Source organism: Acanthopagrus latus, chromosome 11, assembly GCF_904848185.1.
Source record: "Acanthopagrus latus isolate v.2019 chromosome 11, fAcaLat1.1, whole genome shotgun sequence".
NCBI classification, from domain to species: domain Eukaryota; kingdom Metazoa; phylum Chordata; class Actinopteri; order Spariformes; family Sparidae; genus Acanthopagrus; species Acanthopagrus latus.
The window spans coordinates 515,874-539,231 of NC_051049.1; the positions used below are offsets into that span (position 1 = coordinate 515,874).

Here is a 23,358-nt window from a genome sequence, read left to right on the forward strand (position 1 = left end):
GTAAGCCACAATCATCAAAACTGCAAGAAATAAAGGCTTGAATATTTACTCCGTAATGAATCTATATAATGTATGGGTTTCACTTTCTGACAAGAGTGACCAAAATATTAAACTTTTTCATGATATTCTAATTGCTTGATACGTGTCTGTAGTCTGGAAGGAAACAGCTGCTGCTTCTTCTTCTTCTTCTCCTGGCAGCTACACAGAACAGCTGCTGAGTCTCAGTTCAGGTGTGCGTCCTCTGAAGGACTCGGCCTCTGTGGTCTGTGAAGGCGAGTCCTTTGTCCAGAAACAGGGAGAAGCAGGAGCCTCTGGAGGAGCCTTCAGACTGGGACAGACTTCAGATGCTCCTCTGAAGGATGCAGACCTGAAGTGAGACTCAGGGAGAGAAAGACCTCAAAATGCAGAATGTCTGTTCTGTCTTCTGTAGAATCATGGTGGTGCAACATGACGACCTCAGTGGAGGGAGACCAGCTCATTCTAAGGTCATGAAAACACCACAACTCTTATTTCCAGGTGAGTAAAGACTAATGAAATCCCACTTCTGAATATAAAACTACACACACACAGTGTGTATCTGCAGACTGTCCAGATCTTCAGTTCCTGTGATGATTTTTAAAATCTTCAGGACATTTCTGACGTGTGTGTGCGCATGTGAGCTGTGTGTGTGTGTGTGTGTGTGCTGCCACCTGCTGGTCCTGATCAGCTAACACAATTAATTTATGAATGACAGTGTGTGATCTGTACAGTAACTAGTAACTACAGGTATCTGATGAAAGCAGTGAAGCAGCAGAAAGTGGAAGTGCTCACTGATAACAGGCTCAGTCGTGGATTAACTCCCTCGGCATCATGACAAACAGAATCAGAGGACTGGTTTTAGATAAAAAGTGATTTAATCTGTTTTTTTTTTCTTTGTGACACAAACAGTGTAAGGCTCAGAACCGGTCCACACGGATCAAAATATACACGTTTCATCAGATATAAAACCAACACGCAGCTCTCAGACACGTCACTGTGGTATAAAACACGTATGTACAGTTCAACACCCCCCCACCCTCCACCTGTCACTGACTCACTGGTCCCAGCTTCACCCGCCTCACCCGCCTCACCCGACACTGAAGGTCTGTGATGCATTCAAGTCATCTGGGAAAACCTGTCCAAGGGTAAACTTGTGTCCCTCCTGTAGTGATGAATGTGTCTGGACTCTGACTTCTGACAGACACAACTGAACCTTCTGAAATGAAAATAAATATTTAATATTTACATCCAGCAGGAGCTTTTTCATTGGTCCACTTCAGGTGATGAAGACGTCCAGAAGACCAGTGTCATTTATCACAGAGCTCAAATTAACATTTGCCTTGTAAATTAAAATCTGACTAAATCCTTCTGAAGTTGACGTGTGAAGATTTTATAGAAAGAAACAATTGGCGCAGCGATAAAAGATACGAGCTGGCAGAGAAACAGCAACCGCTCCGGACCAACAGCTCTTCATTTATTACATTATCTAAAACAAAGGAGTTTACAGTGGATGAAGTTACTCTGTGAGTATGAGTGCATCATCTCCTGCTGCGCTCTGATTGGTTGGTTGGTCCTCTGTCACCATGTTTCTCTAACACTGTTTGACATCAGACCAGAATCACAGCGTGTTTCAGAGACTTCAGAGAACCACAGAGGAGTTTTGTCTAAACTCGGGCAGCAGGTTTGCTGTTTGCTGAGCCTGGACTGGGAAACAGAAGAGTACATTTCATCTTTCCATCTAGTTTCAAAACCTCCCAGGTGTCTTGAATGCACCATGGCTGTCAAACCCCCAGCAGCTCCTCTAGAGGAAAGTTCAGGTGGACGTCTGAGCGGCTGGAATGTCGGCGTAATAATATTAAGACACACAGATAAACCAAACCAGCGTCTTCTGGTTTCTGACGGCTTCTCCTCCGTCAAACTTTCGTCTCAGAATTAAGAGGAATTAATACCTGATGTATGACTCTGCGCTGCGTTGAAGGCACTCCACATTACATCTGGTTTTACAATAGAGACTGAAGTCACACCGGTGGGCTTAATCCAGTGGAGCGGTCGAGAGATTAATGAAGACATTCCTAAAGGAAAACACCAGCAACGTCTAAACCAGTTCACCATCCTGTTGTTGATTTAGTCCTTAAAAACCAGAGACCTGAGGCAGGTGGATTGGTTTGCATCTAAAGGCCGTTTTTGGTTTCAGCTGTAGTGGATCACAAACTTATAAATAAAACCGTTCAGAGAAGCAACACGAGCAACATCTGGATTCACACATCCAGCAAAACATGACAAACAGAACAACATTCGTCCGGATCGTAAACGGCAGCGGAGCGGCGAGAAGAACCGCTGAGCTCACCGAGACACCAGAAACACCCACAAATAAAAGTTCAGGAATGATTAAAATATTGCTACAATATTTGATTTGAATAAAACGTGATTGCATACATGGAAATAAAGAAATCAAAAAGGAATAGATAAAAAGAGAATTTCATCTACGACTAGAGACCCAGCACACCGCTACAACAGAACCACTTCACATGTTTGACGCTACAGTAACCAGCAGTACAAAACGCTAACCGAGGAACAACACCAGTAAAATACACAGAACATGTGATACATCCTTAATACATCAACAGTAAACTCAGCAACTGTAAACCTGCTCTTTGATAACTTACAGAGGCATGATGGGAGATTTTTTAACACGTCAGTCATGCTGACTCCAGGAATAAGGCACAGGGATCTGAAGGCCAAACCAAGCCTTTCTTAACGAGGCCCAGACTAACATCTGACAGTGAGTGTAAATTAATGAGTTCCCAAAAGTTGTCAGAGCCGATACTGAGCCGAGACTCAGGTGTCACTGCAGAGAAGAGTTAGAACCACAGGAAAAATATTATCATTCGGGAATTTAGAGATAATTCTGAGTTAATAAAGTCAGAAGTTCAGGAGGAGTTCAGAAGGCCGTCTCTGGATTCTGGGATTAAAGTCAAAAGGCAGAGTGGCTAAAAGATTTCAACTTCAACAAGGACACAAATATATAAACGCGATTACAATCTGGATTCTGATTATAATCTGAGGATATTGTCTTATTCCATAAAATCCCGACAAACTCAGAATACTGACTTTATCCCCCACTTCTGAGATTAAATGCAGAATTCTGACTTCCTCCAGTTATCTCAGAACTAATCCTCTCTGAAGGCAAACAACCTAAAAATGAGCTTTAAAAAAATAATTTAATGTCACACCAGACTTCACGGTGGTTTTCTGCAGGCATGCGTTGGAATGATCGGAGTGTAGTGGACACCATCCAGGCCGCTCTCGCAGGAGCGTGAAGGATTCAGACGGCGGAGTCTGAGGCTCAGATGGAGGACTTGGAGAAGGACACTCTCAGGTGGTGGTTCTCTCCCAGGTCGTGGTTGTGGAACTCGATGAGGCACTCGATGGCCTCCTCCACTGAGCCCATCTGTATCAGAGCCATCTTGTGGTCTTTCCTGAAGGACAAACCAACAAGAAGTCATCAGACTGTACACAGGAAGTACATGGTCACATAATCAAACATGATGAGGCCGATGGCAAAGTCCAAAACTTAAAGGCAAAGATGAAGAAGTCAGGCTGTTGGGGGACGTACGAGGCTTCAGGGTTCAGACAAAAGCTTCAGAGCAGGATGAGCACAGTGTGAGGACGGGGTTTTAAGACCGAGGCCAGACAAAGGCAAAGTTTGATAGACAAAGGCCTTTGGGAGAGGACGCAGGACAAAGGCCTGGCAAAAATCAAGTCTTTACAGTGGGAGAAGATGGACGGATTCAGGGTTTAAGTGAACAGCAAAGTCAGGACCTTTATGGCAAAGATGAGGGCTCAATACAAAGACGTGGTTATAGGCTGCAGGCTCCAGGGAGAGGACACAGAGTTCAGAGAAAGAACGAAGGCTAAGGAACAAGTAAAGGTTTCAGAGCAACAACAAAGGGTTCAGGTTGGGACAGGACAGGACGCAGCAATGAGTGACGCATGCATCATAGAGCTTTGACACTCACTGGAAGAACTTGAAGGCCTTGACCACAGCTCCTGAGCTGGAAAACAACATCTTGAGATCGTCCTCAACCACAGATGGGCTGCAAACACAAAGACAAGAGTAGCATTAAAAGGTGAAGTTAACCTCAGACGGTCTGATCCTTACACCTACAGTGTTGATGCTCCTGCAGTCGAAGGACTTACGGGATGTTGGAGAGGTGTAAAGTGGCAGATGGTGGGAAGATGTTGCTGTAGTTTTTGGAGCCGGGCTTCTTGAAGCGGTGCAGGGGGGAGTTGCTGTAGTCTTTGGTCAGGCCCTGGTCCTCGTGGCCTTCGCGGGGAAGCTGGACGCTGGTGTGTTTGGACAGCGTGATGCGCAGTGACTTCCCGTGCAGCTGCTGGCCGCTCAGGTGGCTCATAGCTGCAAACCAGACAGGTGAAGAACGCTGCTCAGGTTACAGACTCCATTATTCAAGTATCTGTGTTCTTCATTATCAATATCTTCATTATGTGCCATTTTTCCTTTTTCCTCTCCTCCTGTGTTTCTCGGCACACTGCGGACCAGAGGAGCTCACTGAGCGTGTGCAGGAGGTTACCTAGCTGAGCCTGTGTGCTGTCAGACATCTGAACCAGAGCGTTCTCCTTCTTGTTGAACAGAATCTTCACCCTCATCACGTCGCCATAAACACCTTAACACACAGTCAGACATAAACAAAAGGTTAAAGTCTTGTTACAGAGAGAAGTCACACAAACATAAAGACTGGAAGCTACAGTGGTTGAATCCTACAGAGAGCTGTGTATGAATCTGACTGCAGCCTGCCAAGCCACTGACCCTTAGACTACTGGTCAAATCAACTGTGTACGGGGACTCAGAGACACTGTGTCAAAGCTGCATGTAGCATGTGGAGGTGGAGGGAGCAGCAGCAGTGAGCCGCTGCCGTCAACACAGTCATCAATTTAATTTAGATGGTGGGAATTTCTGAATGTTATACAAAGGAAATGCAGTGAGGAAATTAAGGGTCAGAGAAAATTAAAATGGCAGATTAACACCATGTAGGAGCTTTGAATTATGGGAGTGTTGACTTCAAAACAAAAACAAGAGCAGCTGATTCAGCACTGACAACATGCAAACTGAAAGGAACCCAGCATGCAAATTCAAAATCTCACGTTTACTAAATAATATCAAACACAATAAATGCAGCTTAGACAGAAAAATTCACCGTCACATTTAATGAGTGAGAACAGTGGAACCTGCGTCTCCACCAGGACACCGTGGAGCTGACCGAGCTTCAGCTTGTGCTGCTCTGAAATCAAACTGAGGTTCAACTACTTTTACTCAACATCAGCCCTCACTGAATCCATCGAGTGTCATCTGCTGACACGAGTCACAACTACAAACCACAGACTGATGCTGAAATGTTGATTCAGTCTGGTTGAGATCAATTGATTTCACAGCTGGAGCTGACTGACTTCAGGAGATCAGTAACTGAAGTTGATCAGCTTCAGCTATTGATATGTAAGGTGATTATCTTCTGTCTGGGTGCTGCTATGTTTATCTTTGACACGTTGCTTTAAAAAGAGAGGGGATACAAGATTCAGTTTGGTGAGCCAGACACCGGATCGACCTGGATCCAGATCTAAAACAGAACCAGCTACCAGAATCAAAACCTCACCCAGGCCAGAAGAGGGAACCTCAGAGGTCAAAGCTGTGAGCAGCACAAACCTAACAGCTCCACCATGTTTGGGTGGAGGCAGGAACCTTATAAACTGAACCTGTGGTTTGGGTGAACTGAACCTTTAAAGATGTTCAGGCAGCTGCAGCCGTGAAATATAAACTGATTTTCATCTTGATAACAAATCAGAATCTATTTTTTCCCCTTTCTCTGATCATGTGAAATGTGAAGACATCTTTTCACTCTTAAAGATTATTTCACCTGTTGACTGACTCATTTCTCCTTTCACTGCAGTCATATTCATTCTTTCATGATTGTCTTTTCCTTTTCTTCTTTTTTCATCTGTTCCATATCTATAGTTATATATATATATATATATATATATATATATATATATATATATATATATATATATATATATATATATATATATATATATATATATATATATATATATATATATATATATATATATATATATATATATATATATATATATATATATATATATACTTTCACTTGGATTTGTACGTGTGTCACAGGGCTGCTCATCTGTCTCAACACACCTGACACAAATCAAAAGCTGCAAATATTGGGATTAAAGTCAAATCAACACGCAAAAGAAATCTGACAAAACCAGCAGACACTCATTTGTTCTTTCATTAAAAACCAAATGAAAAAGAGGAAAACAAAATCAGAACAAACAGGTGGTACTGATAATTCAAAATAAGAAGCTAGTGACAACATACCGAAGAGAATAAAGAGGCAGTGGGGCGTAACTCTCTTTAAAGACAGTAGAGAAGGCAGCGGAGGGACAGGACAGGTAAAGGTGGGAGGGCAGGACAGGTGGAGGGTCCAAGGCGTTTCCATGGCAACAAATTAAAAAGGGGAAAAAAGACAGGTGAAGGGTCAATCAGGAGGTTAATTACCTTTGGAGAGGAGGGGTCAGATAACACGTTCACACATGACTCGACAGGTGTGTGTGTGTGTGTGTGTGTGTGTGTGTGTGTGTGTGTGTGTGTGTGTGTGTGTGTGTGTGTGTGTGTGTCAACAGATTTTAATGTGAAGGCATTTAAACATCACAGGAGGTCAGGAAGTGACAACAGGTTAAAAAACATCAACGAGAACAAAATGTCTGATATCAGAGACACAAACAGCCAATCAGAATGCAGGACAGGAAAGTGTTCTAGTGACATCACTCAGGTCACATTTGACCGGAGGATGTGAACCAGTAAGGTTAATATCCACCTGTGTCCTCTGGCAGCTCTGATTGGTTGTAATGTTGATCATGTAAGAGGTTCATGACGACACCAGCTGATTGGACGGAAGACAGACGTCTGTCAGAACGCAGCATGCTGTTTGCACAGACGGACAGACAGAACGTCTGTTCTCAGTCCTCCTGCAGGACTGAACAGCTGCTGCTGATGTCGCATGTGTGGACATGAGAGCATCAAACGGTCCTGACGAACCTCTGACACTGTTTCTATACTTCTAAGTGGAGCAGTGAAATACATAAATATAATGTCTCCACTGTGAGGATCAACGATGATAACAAGTCAAACATAAAAAAAATCAAACAGGAAACGGAACAGATCACTGATAGAGTCAGATGCAGTGTGGTCGTCCACAGAACAGTTCTGGAGCTTCACAGTCAAACAGAGTTGCAGCGTTCTGCTGAACAACTGAAGCAGCTGAGACTTGATTTAAGCATCAGATGTCTCCATCAGCTCGTCTGCTGTGATCACAGTCTGCAGGAGAGACATCACAACCTGATCTCAGACCAGATTTACAGCTTTATTAACATGAAGGCTTCATGTAGCTGCAACAGAAGAGTCAAGCATGACTGCAGGTCAGAATGTAAATAAGATCTTTTCAAATCTCTGGGATCTTCTGTGGACTGTAAAACTTCTGAATTTACATCTTAGGGTGAACTGTTCCTTTAAAAACACGTCCTGCAGGACGACCCCGTGACAAGACTTTGATCGATATGTTTCAGGATGATGATGATGATGATAACAGGGACAGATGCAGAGTGAAGGACTCACCTCGGGGTTGAGGTTACTGATCAGCAGGACACAGACTCCAGCAGGGAGGGGGGGGAATCCCAGCCTGGTGGCCCCGGGGAGGGACAGAGAGGCCAGGCCTCCGGGCAGAGCGGGGACCGTCAGGCCTGGATAGGGGAAGGACACTGGGAGAGGTGAGACGAGTGAACAACCATCCAAAGACTGCACGACATGTCTGACTGACACTTCTGAAGACAATCATCAGACTGATGCTGTCAGGATTCATCTGCTCTCATTCTGAATGACATGAGCAGAGATATGATTGGCTGTGTGCTGAACTTGTGACCCTTAATGAGGATAATAAACCTGTCATCGATATTGATTAGATGTGGAATGACTTTTAACTTGTATAAATGTTTTCCAACATGGCTGCCAATCTTTATATAAAAGTTAAAATTGTTCCTAAATGTCGTTTATTTAAATTTGATAAATTGTTTGCTGAACTTATTTTTCAGTATTTTATTTGTCAAATCACTATTTAACCATGATGTTGTGCAATTACTGACTGATTCTGTAATAATGTACATTAAGAGTCCCCGTCATGATTTGTAAACGTGATGACATCAGGATGATGTAATAGATTTGGAGTCCATTGATTGGTTGTTGGCCACTTGTCTGATGTTAAACTGAGGGGTTACAGCTGTTCCACCTGCAGCTGTGTGACTGGATCTGTACAGGTGAGCCTCACCTGCAGGTTGGATAGTGAAGGCTGGTGGGAAGGCGTGAGTGGCTCCTCCGTATGGAGCCGCTGAGATGATACCTGGAGCTGCGGAGAATAAACACAGTCATATTAAACACCTGAAGACCTGAACACCTGCGGTCCATCAGACTCTCCACTGTATCTGTACACTTCTGTACCTCCTCAGGTAATCTGACTCATCACGTAGAGTCACATTTACTGCACATTCAACAGTAGCTGCTACTTTTCTGGAGAGATGATGTGCATCGTGATCACACTGGTGCCTTTGATTTTCACACCTTATACTTTCAGCCTGTCAGGAACACTCTCTAGAGTATTCTGGATACTGAAGCAGAGCCTCAGTTTAAAGTATGCGTATAACAACAGTACACCTCTGCTCCCTGTCAGTAATATAACACCTGTCTAACACCTGTGTGGGGGTCTTACTAAAGGCTGTAGCCATGGCTGGGTGCTCCATGGTGGGCTGGCTGTCTCCGGAGGGCAGGTCAGGCCTGGTGAAGTCGCGGCTCTTCTCATTGTTGTATTTGACGTTGAGGCTGGTGAGTTTGGAGAAGCTAATCCTCAGGGTGCAGCAGCCGTTGTAGATGTTCTGTCCGTCTAGAGACTGAAACAGACCAGCAGATTAACAAAGGCTTTTTCAAAAACAGGTTTTCTGTCTCACGTTAGACTTGATGCTCACCAGTTTAGCTGCCTGGGCAGATGCTCCATCCGGATACTGAAGCAGAGCCTGGAACTGACTGTTCTTAGTGAAGACGATGATCCTCAGCACTGTGCCGAACTTTGAGAAGATCTGAGGACCAAAACAGGAGCTCAAGTGATCTGACAGACCTTCTGCAAACACTACAGCAGCTCAGAGCGTACTGTGGCCTGCTATGCTAACATTAGCGAGCCAACCTACTGATGGAAGGCTAGTTTTTGGGCTGCTTATCAGCTTGAAGATCACTTCTGCTACACACCGAACTGAGAGCCAGTTCAGAGCTGGTATGACAAAGACACAAGTTCATGTAGAACATTTGCTGAATGAACAAGAAGGTCCAAATACTGCAGAATGAGTCAGAGACAGAGTTTCACAGAGTTTATAAAGTGTCTCCAACTCAACAACTCACTAAACTGACACATTTGTTAAGGGAGTCTGGGGACTTTCTCCACGGGGACAAAGAAGTCGCCTATATTGTTCCTGTTTAGTGTCTTTGTAACATGTGACATGTTTAGATCAATAACATGTTTCTTCTTTCATAAATGGAGTGTAAATGGTGAAATCAGTGTAAACAGTGTGTTCAAACAGCTGATCAATGTTGGCAGGTAAGACTTTAGCACTTTAGACACAGAAGCAGACAGGCTGGTACAGACATGCTGCCACAAACTGACACTTTTTACAAGGAGACAAACAACTTCAGCTTCTGGTTTAATGCTGAATTTACAACAAGGACACAATGAGTCAGAATCTGTCAGAGACACAGTTTCACTACGTTTGTCAAGTTTCTCCTCAGGAAACAACTCTCATTGGTCGGATCGGTCCAAACAGACAGAGTGTTCACAAACATCTGATGCAGACACTGACAAGTTAACAGATACCAGACAGGTATTTATTTCTTGTGTGTCATGTCATGTTACCTGGCAGAGGGCGTCCAAGGAGACGGGGTACACCAGGTTTTCCACCACCACCCTCAGCACCGAACTCGGGGCTGCCACAGCCGTGTCCACATGAGACGTACTGAGGGCCCGAAGAGCTGCCTGGGCCCTCTGAGAGGGGGAGGAGGGACAGAGGATGAAGACAGGCTGACAGTAACTACCATACAGATAACAACAGCTGCTAACAGTAGTGAATGAAGCACACCTCCTGGTTGGGGGAGTTGTCGGTCTTGAGCTCTTTGTGGTTGGAGAACTGGACGTAGACAGGGTGGTTCCTGATGACGGGCATCACTGTGGAGTAATAACCCACCATGTTCTGAGCTGCTTCCTCTGAGTTCATCTCTAAGAACGCCTGACGGGACAAACAGAACAGTTTACTTTAGTAGAATCACTACAACAGAGTGGAAATACTCCATCCTCAGTCACAAGGCTCCACCTGGTTCTTGGCTTTGAGCATCAGCAGGTTGGTGACGTCTCCAAAGGGCAGCCCGAGGCTGATCACCTCCGTCTCTGCGATGTCGTTGGGAAGCTTGCGAATGTGGAGGACCCTGGACGGCACCCCGGGACCTCTTATGTCACCTTTGAACTTCTTACTGTCGTTGCCATTGGCTACAGAGGACAGGAAACAACAACAGCAGCATATGAAGACACAGAAACCAGAGTTTCACCAGCAACTCTCCCAGATATTCACGACTTCACTGTTTGGTCCTGTTTGTATTTCACCACTGTATCTCAGAGTAGTGCTGGGCGGTATACTGGTGTATTTGATTACACAACGTTTGGAACGCTACGCTGCGCGACACTGTTTCAGACCGGACCATTTTCAATGTTGCGCTTCTACACAGGCATGGTGCGACTGCGAGGCGTGGTGAGGGTAAACAGTAGTGCTCTGGTGTTACGGTGAAGGTGGTTAGGATAGACATGGCAGTTCATCACGTCAAGACTTCAAGATAAGCAACTGGAAAGCTGCTGAGATCCGGGAGATGCTAGCTCTCCTCGGTCTCTGTAGCTGACAGCTTGTTGTTGTGGCAGCAAGCTAATAACGGTCGCTACTTTCAAATTAAAAGCCCCCCGCTAGGAACCCAGTTCTAAACTCCAATGGGGTGTGATGTAAAGCTCTTATTTTGAAGACTAATTCAACCCGCTTCCTGTTAGCTTTCATTGCTTGAGGCAGCTAACACAAGGCGCTCCGCTGCACGCTTCCTTTAATAGCAGGAGCTTAACATCAGCATGTGTTTGACTGGGGAGGTGAGAATATGGACCACAGGTCTATAATTAAGTAAATCTGTCAAGTGTCGCCAGATTTCTTCTGATGTATATGTTGTACGTCACTGTTCACGTCCAACTTCACATCACATGTTTATGCCTACCCCAGTGGTGCTTTTTGGGAAAGAAGGAATATTAAACCTCCCTTTTAGACAGACAGGGCGGCAGAGTGCAGCCTTTACCGTGCAGCAAATGTGCCGCCTTTTCAATCTAACAGGGGCTAGTAATTCCTCTCTCAGCCAGTAGAAAATGCTGTGAACACCTGAACATGCATGAAAAAAAATACCGTCATATACCGTGAAACTGTTTTTTGAAAAATACCGTGATATTCATTTTTGGTCATACTGCCCAGCACTATCTCAGAGTTTAACATCCAGCTCTGCAGGTGAGCTGGACTGTGATGGGACACAGACCACAACATCAGCTCTCTGTCTTCTCCAACATTTGCAGATATGTTAAATAATTCTAAAAAGAATTATCTTTGTTGATTAATCTGTCCAAACCCAAATAAACTATTTAACAAGCTGACAGCAGAGAACAATTATTAACAGATTATCATAAGAGCTGGCAATTACTTTAACAGTTGACAACAAACCAATCAATCAATCAATCAATCACTGCAGCTCTATATAAAATACAGAATAATTCATCTGACCTGTGGTGCTCATGATATACGGGCCGTTTGAGATGCTGGAGAAAAGCTCGTCAGATCCTCTCTGAAACACAGAAAACTGTCAATTAACAGGCTGCGCACACACAAACACACACACAAACACACACACAAACACACACACAAACACACACACACAAAAGTGCAGTCATGTGACAATCGGGAGGAGGAAGTTTTCTCATTTCAGAACATTTTGAAGGTTTAGCATCAAATGAAACTTTAGAATTCGCCTCAATGATTCATTTTCTGTCCATTAAGTAACTGACAAGCCGACTTCCTGTTTCATTGTTTCTGGTCTCTGACAAGCTAAATTGGTTCACAGTGAAAACATGTTGCATGCAGCTCATGTTGCCGCCACCAGAGGGCACCGCAGAGACACTTCACCTTAAACAGAGTTATCTCAAAGAGATATAACAACAGGTAACTCATGGTGGACCTGTTCTTTATGATAAAAACTAAACACAGTGAACATCAGGTCTGACATCAGCTCCAGCCTGAAAGCCTCATGATCCCCCCCCCCCCGAGACTCAGCAGGCAGCCGGGGGTGAATTCCTGAGCTGTGGAGCTCAATGAAAACCAGATGTAGACAAACAGGCTGAGCCTCATTCAACACACTGCAGATTCATACAGAGTGAACAGAGAGGAGCTGCACAGCTGTCTGTCAGCCCGAACATCTAAAACTCAACGTCGGAACAGAGAGCTGAACAGGTCCAAACACGACCAGGCAGAACTCTTATCAATGAGTCGTGTTAGTTTGTGTCGACCTGTTCATCACTGCAGGTGGAGATCAGATGGAAGTGACTGATAACCCGCGCAGACAATCCATCCACACTCTTTTTGTGAAGATCAATCAAATGCAGTCATCAAACTTCTGTGACAACGACAACTTTTATCAATTAGTCTGATGATTACTTTCATTATGTCTTGATTCATTGTTCAGTCTATAAAAAGTCAACAATGGTGGAAAATGTTGACAAGACAGCCCAACGTAACATCCTCCAACTGACAGCAAACCTCACATGTAACAGCCTGAACCAGACGATGGTTAATGTAAACAATCAATCCAGCATCAAATTAGTTGTCAACTCTTGGATTGACTTATCAATTAATTATCAACGGCTCTACTTGTGACAGATTTGTGGCAGAGGCAGGAGATGTTACAGTTTAACTAGAAACCTTATTGTCTACAACACCAGAGCAGTGAGACAGTTCACTTCTCTCGGAGCGTGTTGCTCTGCAGTACAAACAGAACACCAGCACACCAGAACCATCGGTGGCAGAACCACCAACACATCGTCAGACTCTGTGATACACTAATGCACTCAGAATGTATCAGCTGATGGCAGTCAAACAGGACTGGATACAGATCCGTCAGCAGCTGTCTGAGGTGGAACCACATGTTTTGAGTAACAATATTACAAATTAGAAAAGCTTGAGGTGTCGACCTGATCGGGTTCCCAGACGTGAAGAACATCTAGCATTCATGGGACAAGCCTGAACAAGTCTGATCCACTGCCCTGCCTCACAACCCACAGGACCCAAAGGAACCAAACACTGTGGTGCCTGACGTCACAGGACTCACCCTGAGGTCCTGTGTTCATGTCACCAGGGGTCAGAATCGAGCCCAATCCACAGTGAGGGCCTCTGTGGTTCGGACATGTTCCGGCACATCCCACCACTGCTTGATATGATTGGGATCTGGAGAATTTGGAGTCGGTGCCTCAAGCTTTATCACACTCCTCAGATCATTCCTGAACAGGTCCAACTGTCAGTGACATCTACATGAATATCAGAACCCAACGACTCCCAGCAGAACATCAGATCGTATCAAGATGATCAGTGAGATTTTGTGGTCATTGCTTTAATGTTGTGTCTGATTGGGGTGTTTTCAGAGCTTGAGAAGCTGCCACAGTTCCAGTCAGAGGAACCTGAGCAGGTTTTAATCAGAACAAAAGGAGCTCAGATGTTCTTACTGCTCCTCACATGAATAATAGAGCAGAAACCTGAGTCCACCTCTCCTCCCTGTGGACCGGTACCTGCCGTCTGCCTGACAGCTGCTGACCGACCCGCTGCCGGCCTCAGGCTGAGGAGGAGGACCATACACCCACAGACAGTCAGACATGTTGGTTTAACGGGACCTGCTAACATCATTACTGAGGATCTGCTCTGTTCTTCTGCCTCCTCCATCATTACTGTGACTCTGTCCTCAGTCTGCTGAACCTGCACATCAAACTCACAAGACAAGCTGAGACGGATCCACAAGAGACAAATCAAATAAATAGATGACTGATTAATTGTCCTGGTTACGTTCCAAGAATAAAAAGCACCAAATGTCCAGCTGGAGACTTCTTGGTCTGTCTGCCTTCACTTCCCGTCATCTCAACTCTCTCAATTCTCTAACAAAAGCTTACAAACTCACCACCCTTGAAAAAGGCCATTATTCTGTGGTTATTCTGTGGTTTCAGTCTCTCCAGTGTCACTTTTTCTGTTTTCTATCACAGTAAACCTAATATCTTCATGTATAGGGTTCAACAAAACAATACATTTAAAGACATTTTCAAAGAAGTCAATTCAATTTTCAACTTCTCAATACATCATTAAAAAAAAATAATAAACAGATCAACAATGAGAGTAGTTTGTTTCATTATGATCTTTCCAGTAAACAAACTCAGGCCGGTTCCGTCGTGAAACTCAGGCCGGTGCTGAACAGACCTCTGACCCGTGCTGAGCGATGGAATATGTGCAATAAATTAGAGCCGGAATGACGCGTCGACCCAGAGACGCTGCATTATCTCAACAGCGGCGGTTCACCAATCCTCCGCCGATCATTCACACAGAGCGAATTCACACTGGAGTAAAGACGAACAGAAAGCCGACGCTGCGGCTCCTTAAGGGGCATGACGGTACACGTCATGGTGTTTCCCAGATGTCCTCCTGTCAATCTGAACCTGCTGAAGGTTTATAATCATTTGGATGCTGTTAGAATGTGTTGTGATTGAGATCCTGACCCACCAAACATCTTGGAAAGCAGGGCTGGGTATTGGATTTCCATTCTTTAGGTCGCAATTCCATTCAATATCAATTTAATTCAATATCAATTTAATTCAATATTGAATTAAATGCTTCAATATCAATTCAGTAATAGGTAGCAATAAACAAATAATCAGAGTACCAGTTGATTTTTAAATTCAAAAAAGTAATCTTAAATTGAAGCTGCAAGCAGCGGTGAACGGGCTCTTGCAGTCCACGTGCGTCAGGGTGTGACGTGTAGATGTATTCAGGACAAGAACCTCTACATGTTTGAGCAATTTAGAGTAGATGGAAAATTGTATGTGGAAGTTATAATGAGTTGATGGTTTTATGGCAAAGCATCAAAATGGACCGTGCCACCAGGTGTGATGTAGGTAAACGGTAAGTGTTGTCCACAGATGCTAGTTGCAAATTTTGTTGCAAATCGGTGAAATGGCCGAAGAGGAGTTGGAAAAAGTAAGCGAGTGATTACTCATGTGGCTCATGGGGAAGTAGTCACCTGGTTTCATGTCATTCGGACAGACCAATGTGGAGATATCAAACACTTCGTGTTTTGAGCAAAATGTACAGGAAGTTGTTATTCAATAACCTGAGTATTGTTTGGAATATCAACATTTTAAAAAAAAAACTTTTTGTCAGGAAAGTCCACAGATGCTGTGCGTAAAGTTTCGTGCAAATCGGTGAAATCGCCTGGGAGGAGTTTGAAAAAGTAGATTTGCGACATCGACTACCCGCCTCCGCAGCTCCGACGGTGTTTCGGCGGCGCATCACCCTCCGACCCTCGAGCAAGGTCACGGGCGACGCACTTCCAGCTGCTGGAGGCGGGAACCGAGAGGCGTCCGGCGAGGAACAGCAGATGGTCGGGGACCGCTGCATGATTCAGAGGATTTTCAATACTGAATTGGGAAAAAATATATTGCAATACATTGATGAATTGATATTTTTACCCACTCAACTGGAAAGTCAAAGAGTTACATTTACGTTACATTTTTCGCTCTAAATTACATAAATAAATAATCTCCATCAGTAAACTGGACACTGTCTGACTCTGTTTTCTTCACGCAAGTCTCCGTCTGGAGGGCTGACCGCCACCGTGACAACAGTAACTACAACAACACAAACACCTGGTGAGGTAAAGATTTTTGCCAGTGACGGGCACTGTTTTTCGGGCAGAAATGTGGCAAAGAGTTGGGAGGACGGACAGGAGGACAGACAGGAGGACAGACAGGAGGACGGACAGGAGGACGGACAGGAGGACAGACAGGAGGACGGACAGGAGGACAGACAGGAGGACTGACAGGAGGACGGACAGGAGTACCGGGTCTAACCACAGACATCAGTTTATCTGTGACTTTGTTTCTGGGTGTGAGTCCAAACAAAGTGCTGGAGAAAAGCAAGAACTGTCCTTTTAGCAGGAGCCTGTCTGAGTGTTGGAGGTGGTTTCAGATGACTCGCCTGAGGCCAGAGGAGGAAACAGGAGAGTTGTGATCATCAAAGTGACTCCTCCTCCTTCTCCTCCTCCTCCTCCTCCTCCCAGCAGCCCCTGCTCCCATCACTTCCTGCTCTCAGACCACAGCTCTCTCTGCATGTGGTTTCATGTGGTTTTGGCTCAGATTGTGGTTTTTGTCCTAAAACCAGCAGCAGTGGTCGCCGCTCTGCTGCCGGACACATACCAAACATGATTACTGAGAAGAGAGCAGAGGAATGTGAGCAAAGGCTGCTGGGAGATCAGACAACACCTCACACAGAGATATTATTCTAAAGCTTTCTGTTTTCAGACTGAGATCACTTTCTGATGTCTGATTAAAAACAAAACATCTTTTGAGAGCTGTGGCACATTAAATCCTTCCCTTCTGCTCACCTGAGGCTTTCTGACCCTCAGGTGTGCAAAAACTACAGGTTAGGAACCAATCAGCAGTCACCATCTCAGGGTCAGCTCAGCTCAGTAACAGTTCTATAGGTTCACACTGATCAGCTGATGAATAAAGTGAAACTACTAGCACCTGTAGCCGTACTGTGAATGAATGTCAGTTATTCTGTAACAGGAAGTGAACTCCTGACAGTCCAACACAACATGTCCAACACCAGAGCCGCGCGACAAAACCTCATTTTAAATAAGAGTGATCAACTCTTCATCACAGCTGTGGAGGTCTGGATGTGTTCTCCAACTCACCAACAGGCGGAAGGTATTTAATTGGTGCTGACTATCTTCCAAAATCATCATCATCATCACCATCATCAGGTTTCAGATGTCCTTCCTCTCAGGCAGCAGAAGATTTCACTTCACTGAAATATGAAAATGATCTCAGATGTTCAGAGTCACGACCAATGATTGAGTTTAATTAATCTGCAGAATGCTTCAATTATTAATTTGGCTCGTTGAAAACGTGTCTCGTCTTCTAACGTTTTGTTCTGAGTGACCAGTAGTCGAACATTTATTCAGCTCTCAAACTAGTTGTCAATTTATTTTCTGGTGAAAGTTTATCAGTTAATCAATGATGCTTTTGGCCTCAGCAGCTGAACAAAAACCAGCTCAACGCTTCAATGATCAACACGTCCTGATGCTGCCACACCAACGTGTCCTCAAAGCTGCAGCCAACACATCGTCTGACAAGGACAAACTACCTCCAGTCAAATACAGTCTTCAGATGATCCATACAATTAACTGTAATAGTGAGTCCAAAGTTTCTCCTGTCTGTGTCCACCTGCCCGTCCACTGTTCAAGAACCTCGTATTCAACACAGAAACCACAAAGTTCTGCAAAATAAACATCTCAAAACAACTGAATGACGCCAGACATAAGCACACAGAGAGATCTGCAGCTGTGTCACTGTTTCAGTGTCTGCTGTGAAGTCAACATTTGCTTATTTACGGAACTGAATTCTAATTCAACTGTTTTATTAAATAACGTGTGTTTCAGGTTATTATCAAGTGTTTGTTTGACCAAAACAACGCTCTGCTTTTAATCTTTAAAGGCTCAGTGTTATTGATAATTGTGTGATAGCTTTCATCATAACATAGAGAAAAAGATGTTATTGCACCATTGCAGCCATATTATCAAATTACTATTTCAAGATGTCAATTCATTTTCTCCTTGTTGAATGCACTCCCATAGAATGATCATCATTTGGGCAGAATGTTCAGGATCAATTTTATAGTTAAACTTCATCACAGTTGACATGTTGAGACAAGTTTACATGTTTACTTTAGAAATCAATCATCTAATTCATGCTGATATTTATTTTCCATTTGAAAGCTAATTCCTTACTTAACTAATTGGTTCAGTTCCAGAGTGAAGCCGCTGTCTCTGACCTCCGGTGACAGACAGCTTTCAAACACACCAACAGATACTGTGCAGCAGGAGAGTCAAGCTGGCTGAATGCTGTCAGGATGATCTGAGAGAGTTTCAACTCTGTCATCTGGTTTTCACAGAAATAAAAGTGGAAACAAACATCCATGCACTCTAAAATCTGATTTCTGAGCCAGTAGGCCAGATTTGTTCTGAACGATGTAAATTCAGTGTTATGGTCCTTATAGAGTGTAAGGAGCGTGTTGTTGTTGACTAATCTGATTATCCTCAGTCTGGTTGTGGAATGTGACTAAAGTTTACAACATTGAGCAGCTTCAACGCTGATTACAGAGAAAACCCCTGAATTGTTCCCAGATGGCACACGTCCGTCCTGTCAGACACAAATGAAAAGCAAATGGCCTCACAGCAGAAAACAAACCAATCAGAGGATGAGGAGGAGGAGGCGTGGGGTGAGGAGGACGAAGCAGAGGTGCCTACCTTAGTACCAACTGTTATATCTTGGTGGACACTGCTGTGAAGAAAAGACAGCGTGTTAGAAGCAGCAAGGAGAGAAACTCAAAACAACAAAGCCAAAAAAAGGTTAAAGAGATGCTGCCTGAGGTGACGAGCGCAGGGAGAAGAAACCCAGCAGAGGAGACACCAGCTGATTCACACACAAGAGAGTTTGGTTCACGTCCTGGTTAGCTGCAGCTAACGATTAATATGTTGGTTATTCCTGCGTTCACTGATTAGTCTGGTCACTAAAATGGTGGAAAATGTTCATCTGTGTTCCGTCTAAAACCCAAAGATCTGCAGTTTACTGTCCCAGGGGAAAGAAACCAGAACATGTTCACATTTAACGAGCTGACACCAGAGAGTGGACACAAACAGAAAAACTGATTCTCAAAACTAATCAATCCATCGTTGCACCTCTGGTATAGAGATATATATTGACTGCTGTCAGATCAGTGTTGGTGAGGCAGACTGAGGACAAACTTCACATTCAACTGATGATCACTACAGGAACGTCTGCACACCACTCTATCTCTGTCCATCCAGACACAGCTGAGGACTCACACACACTTCCTGTATCATCATCCATCACCCAGTCAGAGAACACCAACAACCACACCTGACCCACTGTCACCATCATCTTCATCATTGCAGCCGAAGCAGAGCTGAAGCTGAAGAACACTTTCAGTTAAATGTCCATAATAATCACCAAAACTTCCAGAAGCCAAAACAACATCTTCAAACCCAAGTAGAAAGACACAACACTAAAGAACTCCATTCCTAGTCAGAAACACACGCGGTGGAGTAAACGTACAACTTGTATCATTTATAGAGGAAAAAAACAATGTGTTTCAGGTCATTTATACATCGTATGGGAACATGAACTGAATCACTTGGTACCAGTTACCCACGTCCTGCTGCTCATCCACTTTTCATTTGTTCTATTTCCTGTTTTGTCCCTAAACTTCCTGTCTTTATTGCTGCCATGGTAAATACAAGTAAAACCAGTCTGGTTCACACAGCCATGTCACAGTCATGTGACCTGACATCACCAGAGAATAAAGATCATTGATCATCAGATATTTTACATGATAAAGCAAACATGTTATATCTATTTATTATTTCTCTCTCTCTCATACATATATGTGAAATCATGACAGCAGGACGTGGAGTCCAAAAAGTTACATCAGGTCACTAAATAATCTTCCAGTTTTGTTTGGAGGGCCACATTAGTGAGTCTGTCTGTCCTCTGGTGAAAGTGACTATTGAAGACAAACAGACGTCCTGGACAGCAGCGGATCACTGGGTTGGGATGGAGAATGATGACTCGATATAAACAGTTTGATGCAATGCCGGTTTTGTCTATCTGATAACTCAGGAAGGTCTGTTAACAACAGATAACGATCAGAAACAGTCGCTTGAAAGCTGTGGGACAAACCAACAACATTTTCTGTGTGATGGCAGAGAGGCCAGATGCAGTTTTTATGTCAAGAGGAAATAAACCAACTTCAGCTAAAACTGTTCCTGACGGACCTGCAGGGATTTAATGTGTGGCTCTTTTCAGAGGACCTGGTTCAACTGACCTGCTGTTCACTGACTAAAATGACTGTCAGAGTTAAAATGAATAGATTAATATTAAATCAGTGAAGAAATTACTTGGCAATGAATTCATTGAATGTGTACCAATTGGACAGGATCTCTATTTTAGTAGATCAGTAAAGAGTCTGTACACGAGGGCCTACGTGTCACATGTGAAAATGACTCCATGCAGCTCAGAGCTGGACAGAAAGTCTTCGACACCAGTCTAACACTTCAAACAAATGAAAAACCGGCTGGTCAGGCTGAAGCTGCTGTGACTGTATAGACAGTAAACCAGCTGGAAGAGGACCCCTCAGGGCGTGAATGAGCCCTGACAAAGCACAAATATTCACAACAGGAACTCAATCGTCTCACAGTCTCCAGCTCCTGACTGCATGCAACATGATATCTATCAATGTAATAGTTAGAAAGCACATTAAACATGATTACTATTTCCAAAAATGCACTGAAACAAACTGCGGATATGCTTACTGATTCAATAACAACAAATATGTCAATCACACAGCTATCAATGGGAAATTAACATGTCAGTTTGTCCTTGTTAGGTTAAAGTTTGATCATCAACATTAACCTTTAACAGCTGCAGGACAAACTGGCTTCTGGCTCATGTTTCCTCCACTTCCTGCCAACAATGGAGTTCTGTTTGACACAGTTCTGACTTTTAAAGGACAAATACAATTACACAATTACAATTATAATGACAGCTATGATATCATGTTACATGTTATCTCAGCTAGAGACAGGGCCTGTAATCTAAATTGCACTGTTAACAACATTTGAGATCAAGTTACTTCAGTTTGTTTTAACCAAAGAAGAACGTTTTTCAGATCTCCATTTAAAATAATGGTCATTTAAAAGCAGTCTTCCTAATGCTTAACATAGCAAACCTTTTAGATCGTGACTCTCGCTCTTGAACTAATCAACTGGAGCCACTCCGCCATTTAGCACCAAAATGTAATACAGGATGATACCGTAATTAAAGTTAATAAATAAATTAAATAAAACAATCCTCGACAAAAACTCAAATTGACCTAAAATAAGGGTCATTTAAGTCCTGAAGTCTGAATGACACATTTTCAGATAATAACAGCACCACTAACTGATCGTTTTCGAGCACGTAAAACTGAACTCCATATGGAATTCCGTCATTTTTAGATTTTCTTACAAATCTTCACAACAACCGACTTTTAAGAACATGGCTGAAACATCTTTAACAAATGATCCGGGGGAATTGGTCAATTCGGCGCATATTAAACACGTAAAGTTACGTCATTTTATACACAATCTAAACTTTTACAAGCGGCTCTCCAGCAAAATACACCAGTGGGCGTGAGAACATCGTAAAGCTGGACTTGAAGTTATGTACGTTGCTTAGATATTATTTCCACAACATGTGAATCAATCAGATCTAAAGGTTAAATGTTTTATGTTAAAGAAAAGGTGTTTTCGCAGGTAAATGAGACCACATTAACTGCCATGTTGTGTTAATGGAGTTAGGTGTGGAGCCCGCAGAGAATGGCCCGTTCCGAGGCTAACACTGCAGCTAGCTCGGCTAGCTTAGCTTCCTGTTACTACCACAAACACAACTTTACCGACAGCTACGTTTGCAACAAGAGCACCAGCAGCTGTCTGGAAAAATCATTATCCGGCGACATATTTAGATTTTTCTCTCTCAGATGTAAGTTAAACAACCACAAACTGAATTTAATTTGAGTGTACACGTAAGTCGGTGGGATAACTCACCCGTCCATTGCACAACACGGAACTACGGAGCAACAGGTTCCAGCCAGCGGCCAGCAGGATACCCCAACCACCGCGGCTGTAAACTGACAAAATGGCGTCCGGCTGGAGGAGCTCCCTGATTGGACCGTTAGCAAAATTTGTAGGCGTTACAGACCAGATCCGGGTGCTGATTGGCTGATTGGAAGGGGGCGCAACAAAGCCCTGAGCTCACAGAGATCACAGATTGTCTATGAGTAAGATTCACGTCTCAACATAGAAAACCAGACGCGCGTCTCACGGCGGGTTAGTGGGCGTTGTCCCATGAAAACAGTCCCGGTCCAACAGGGACACACAATCCACGGGTCCAAGTCTGTTCCGACCATTGGAGATGATTTAAAGTGCTCATAATGAGGAGGACTATCACGATATTACTTTAGACGTACATTTATAACATATTGTAGTAATTACAGTGCTCATATTTTGTGCCACAGGCTCAAAATGTAGGACTCATTACTCTGGATCCGAGCTGCTTTGTTTCTGTGCTGACATGTTGTATTTTTCACTCTGTGCCTTAATTCTTAATAAGAAAGGGAATGTAAATCATGGCTGTTTACTTATAATAGGACACCACTTAAAACAGCTGCAGGCAAATCAAACATCAAACAGCATATTAGAAAAATATGAAAGACATGCACTTAGGGTGGGAAACCATACATATAAAGAACACGAGTGAGGTAACTAACCAAAATACACTAAAGTCATCCAACAATAGAAGATATTAGCTGAAGATACCAGGACATCACAACTCTAACGGCTGACCTGAGGAGCCTCTGCAGCTAACACAGAGTTAGGAGTTTGGTTAAAGTTTAAGGATTTGTACGCAGTAGAATTTTAAAATGAACCCAAATAAACTTCTTTTGTCTAGAAATGTGTTACTGTCAGCAGAGGACGCAGCAGAGATGACAGTCTGCTCCCACACATGCAGGATCAGGTTCACTGTGCCCTGAAGGTGCAGCAGAGAATCCTGCTGTTTGATTGCAGAACGCCAAGAGTCAGACAACAGAACTGTCCTCTGACTGAAGCTGCTCAGAGCCGCATGATGATCAGGGATTGAACCTGTGACTGCTCAGGTACAGGACAGTGTGACAGTGTGTGAGCAGCAGGTAGCTTCCTGTCCGACCATCTGT

At 43.7% G+C, this 23,358-nt stretch overlaps 1 protein-coding gene across 7 annotated transcripts; it reads right to left on the bottom strand.

Moving 5' to 3' along the window:
* Positions 1–871: 871 nt before the first annotated feature.
* Positions 872–22,311, bottom strand: ptbp1b (polypyrimidine tract binding protein 1b). 7 transcript variants are annotated; one of them, XR_005077718.1, is made up of 15 exons: positions 17,222–17,307; positions 12,004–12,064; positions 10,519–10,691; positions 10,288–10,434; positions 10,065–10,193; positions 9,130–9,240; positions 8,877–9,054; positions 8,439–8,516; positions 7,733–7,875; positions 6,437–6,470; positions 4,611–4,703; positions 4,219–4,435; positions 4,038–4,115; positions 3,252–3,497; positions 872–1,234 (listed from the first exon to the last, which is right to left on the bottom strand). XR_005077718.1 is itself a non-coding variant. In XM_037114469.1 (15 exons), exons 1-15 carry the CDS (start codon positions 22,198–22,200, stop codon positions 3,365–3,367), a joined length of 1,599 nt encoding a protein of 532 aa, XP_036970364.1. In that variant the 5' UTR covers positions 22,201–22,311; the 3' UTR covers positions 872–3,364. The 7 variants fall into 7 exon arrangements, 6 of the variants coding, with proteins under 6 accessions (XP_036970364.1, XP_036970362.1, XP_036970363.1 ...); XM_037114469.1 differs by lacking the exon at positions 17,222–17,307 and adding exons at positions 18,836–18,869; positions 22,193–22,311 and having other exon boundaries at positions 872–3,497; positions 7,733–7,857; XM_037114467.1 differs by lacking the exon at positions 17,222–17,307 and adding exons at positions 18,836–18,869; positions 22,193–22,311 and having other exon boundaries at positions 872–3,497.
* Between the last annotated feature and the right edge of the window lie 1,047 nt (positions 22,312–23,358).

Bases quoted from the DNA above. Each gene is read 5' to 3' on its own strand.
- ptbp1b (XM_037114465.1), bottom strand. From the start codon at position 17,287: ATGATGGTGATGATGATGATGATTTTGGAAGATAGTCAGCACCAATTA. The intron at 10,194-10,287 runs GTGTGCTTCATT...TCCCCCTCTCAG, and splicing joins ACAACTCCCCCAACCAGGAG to AGGGCCCAGGCAGCTCTTCG. The intron at 8,517-8,876 runs GTAAGACCCCCA...TATTCTCCGCAG, and splicing joins AGCCATGGCTACAGCCTTTA to CTCCAGGTATCATCTCAGCG.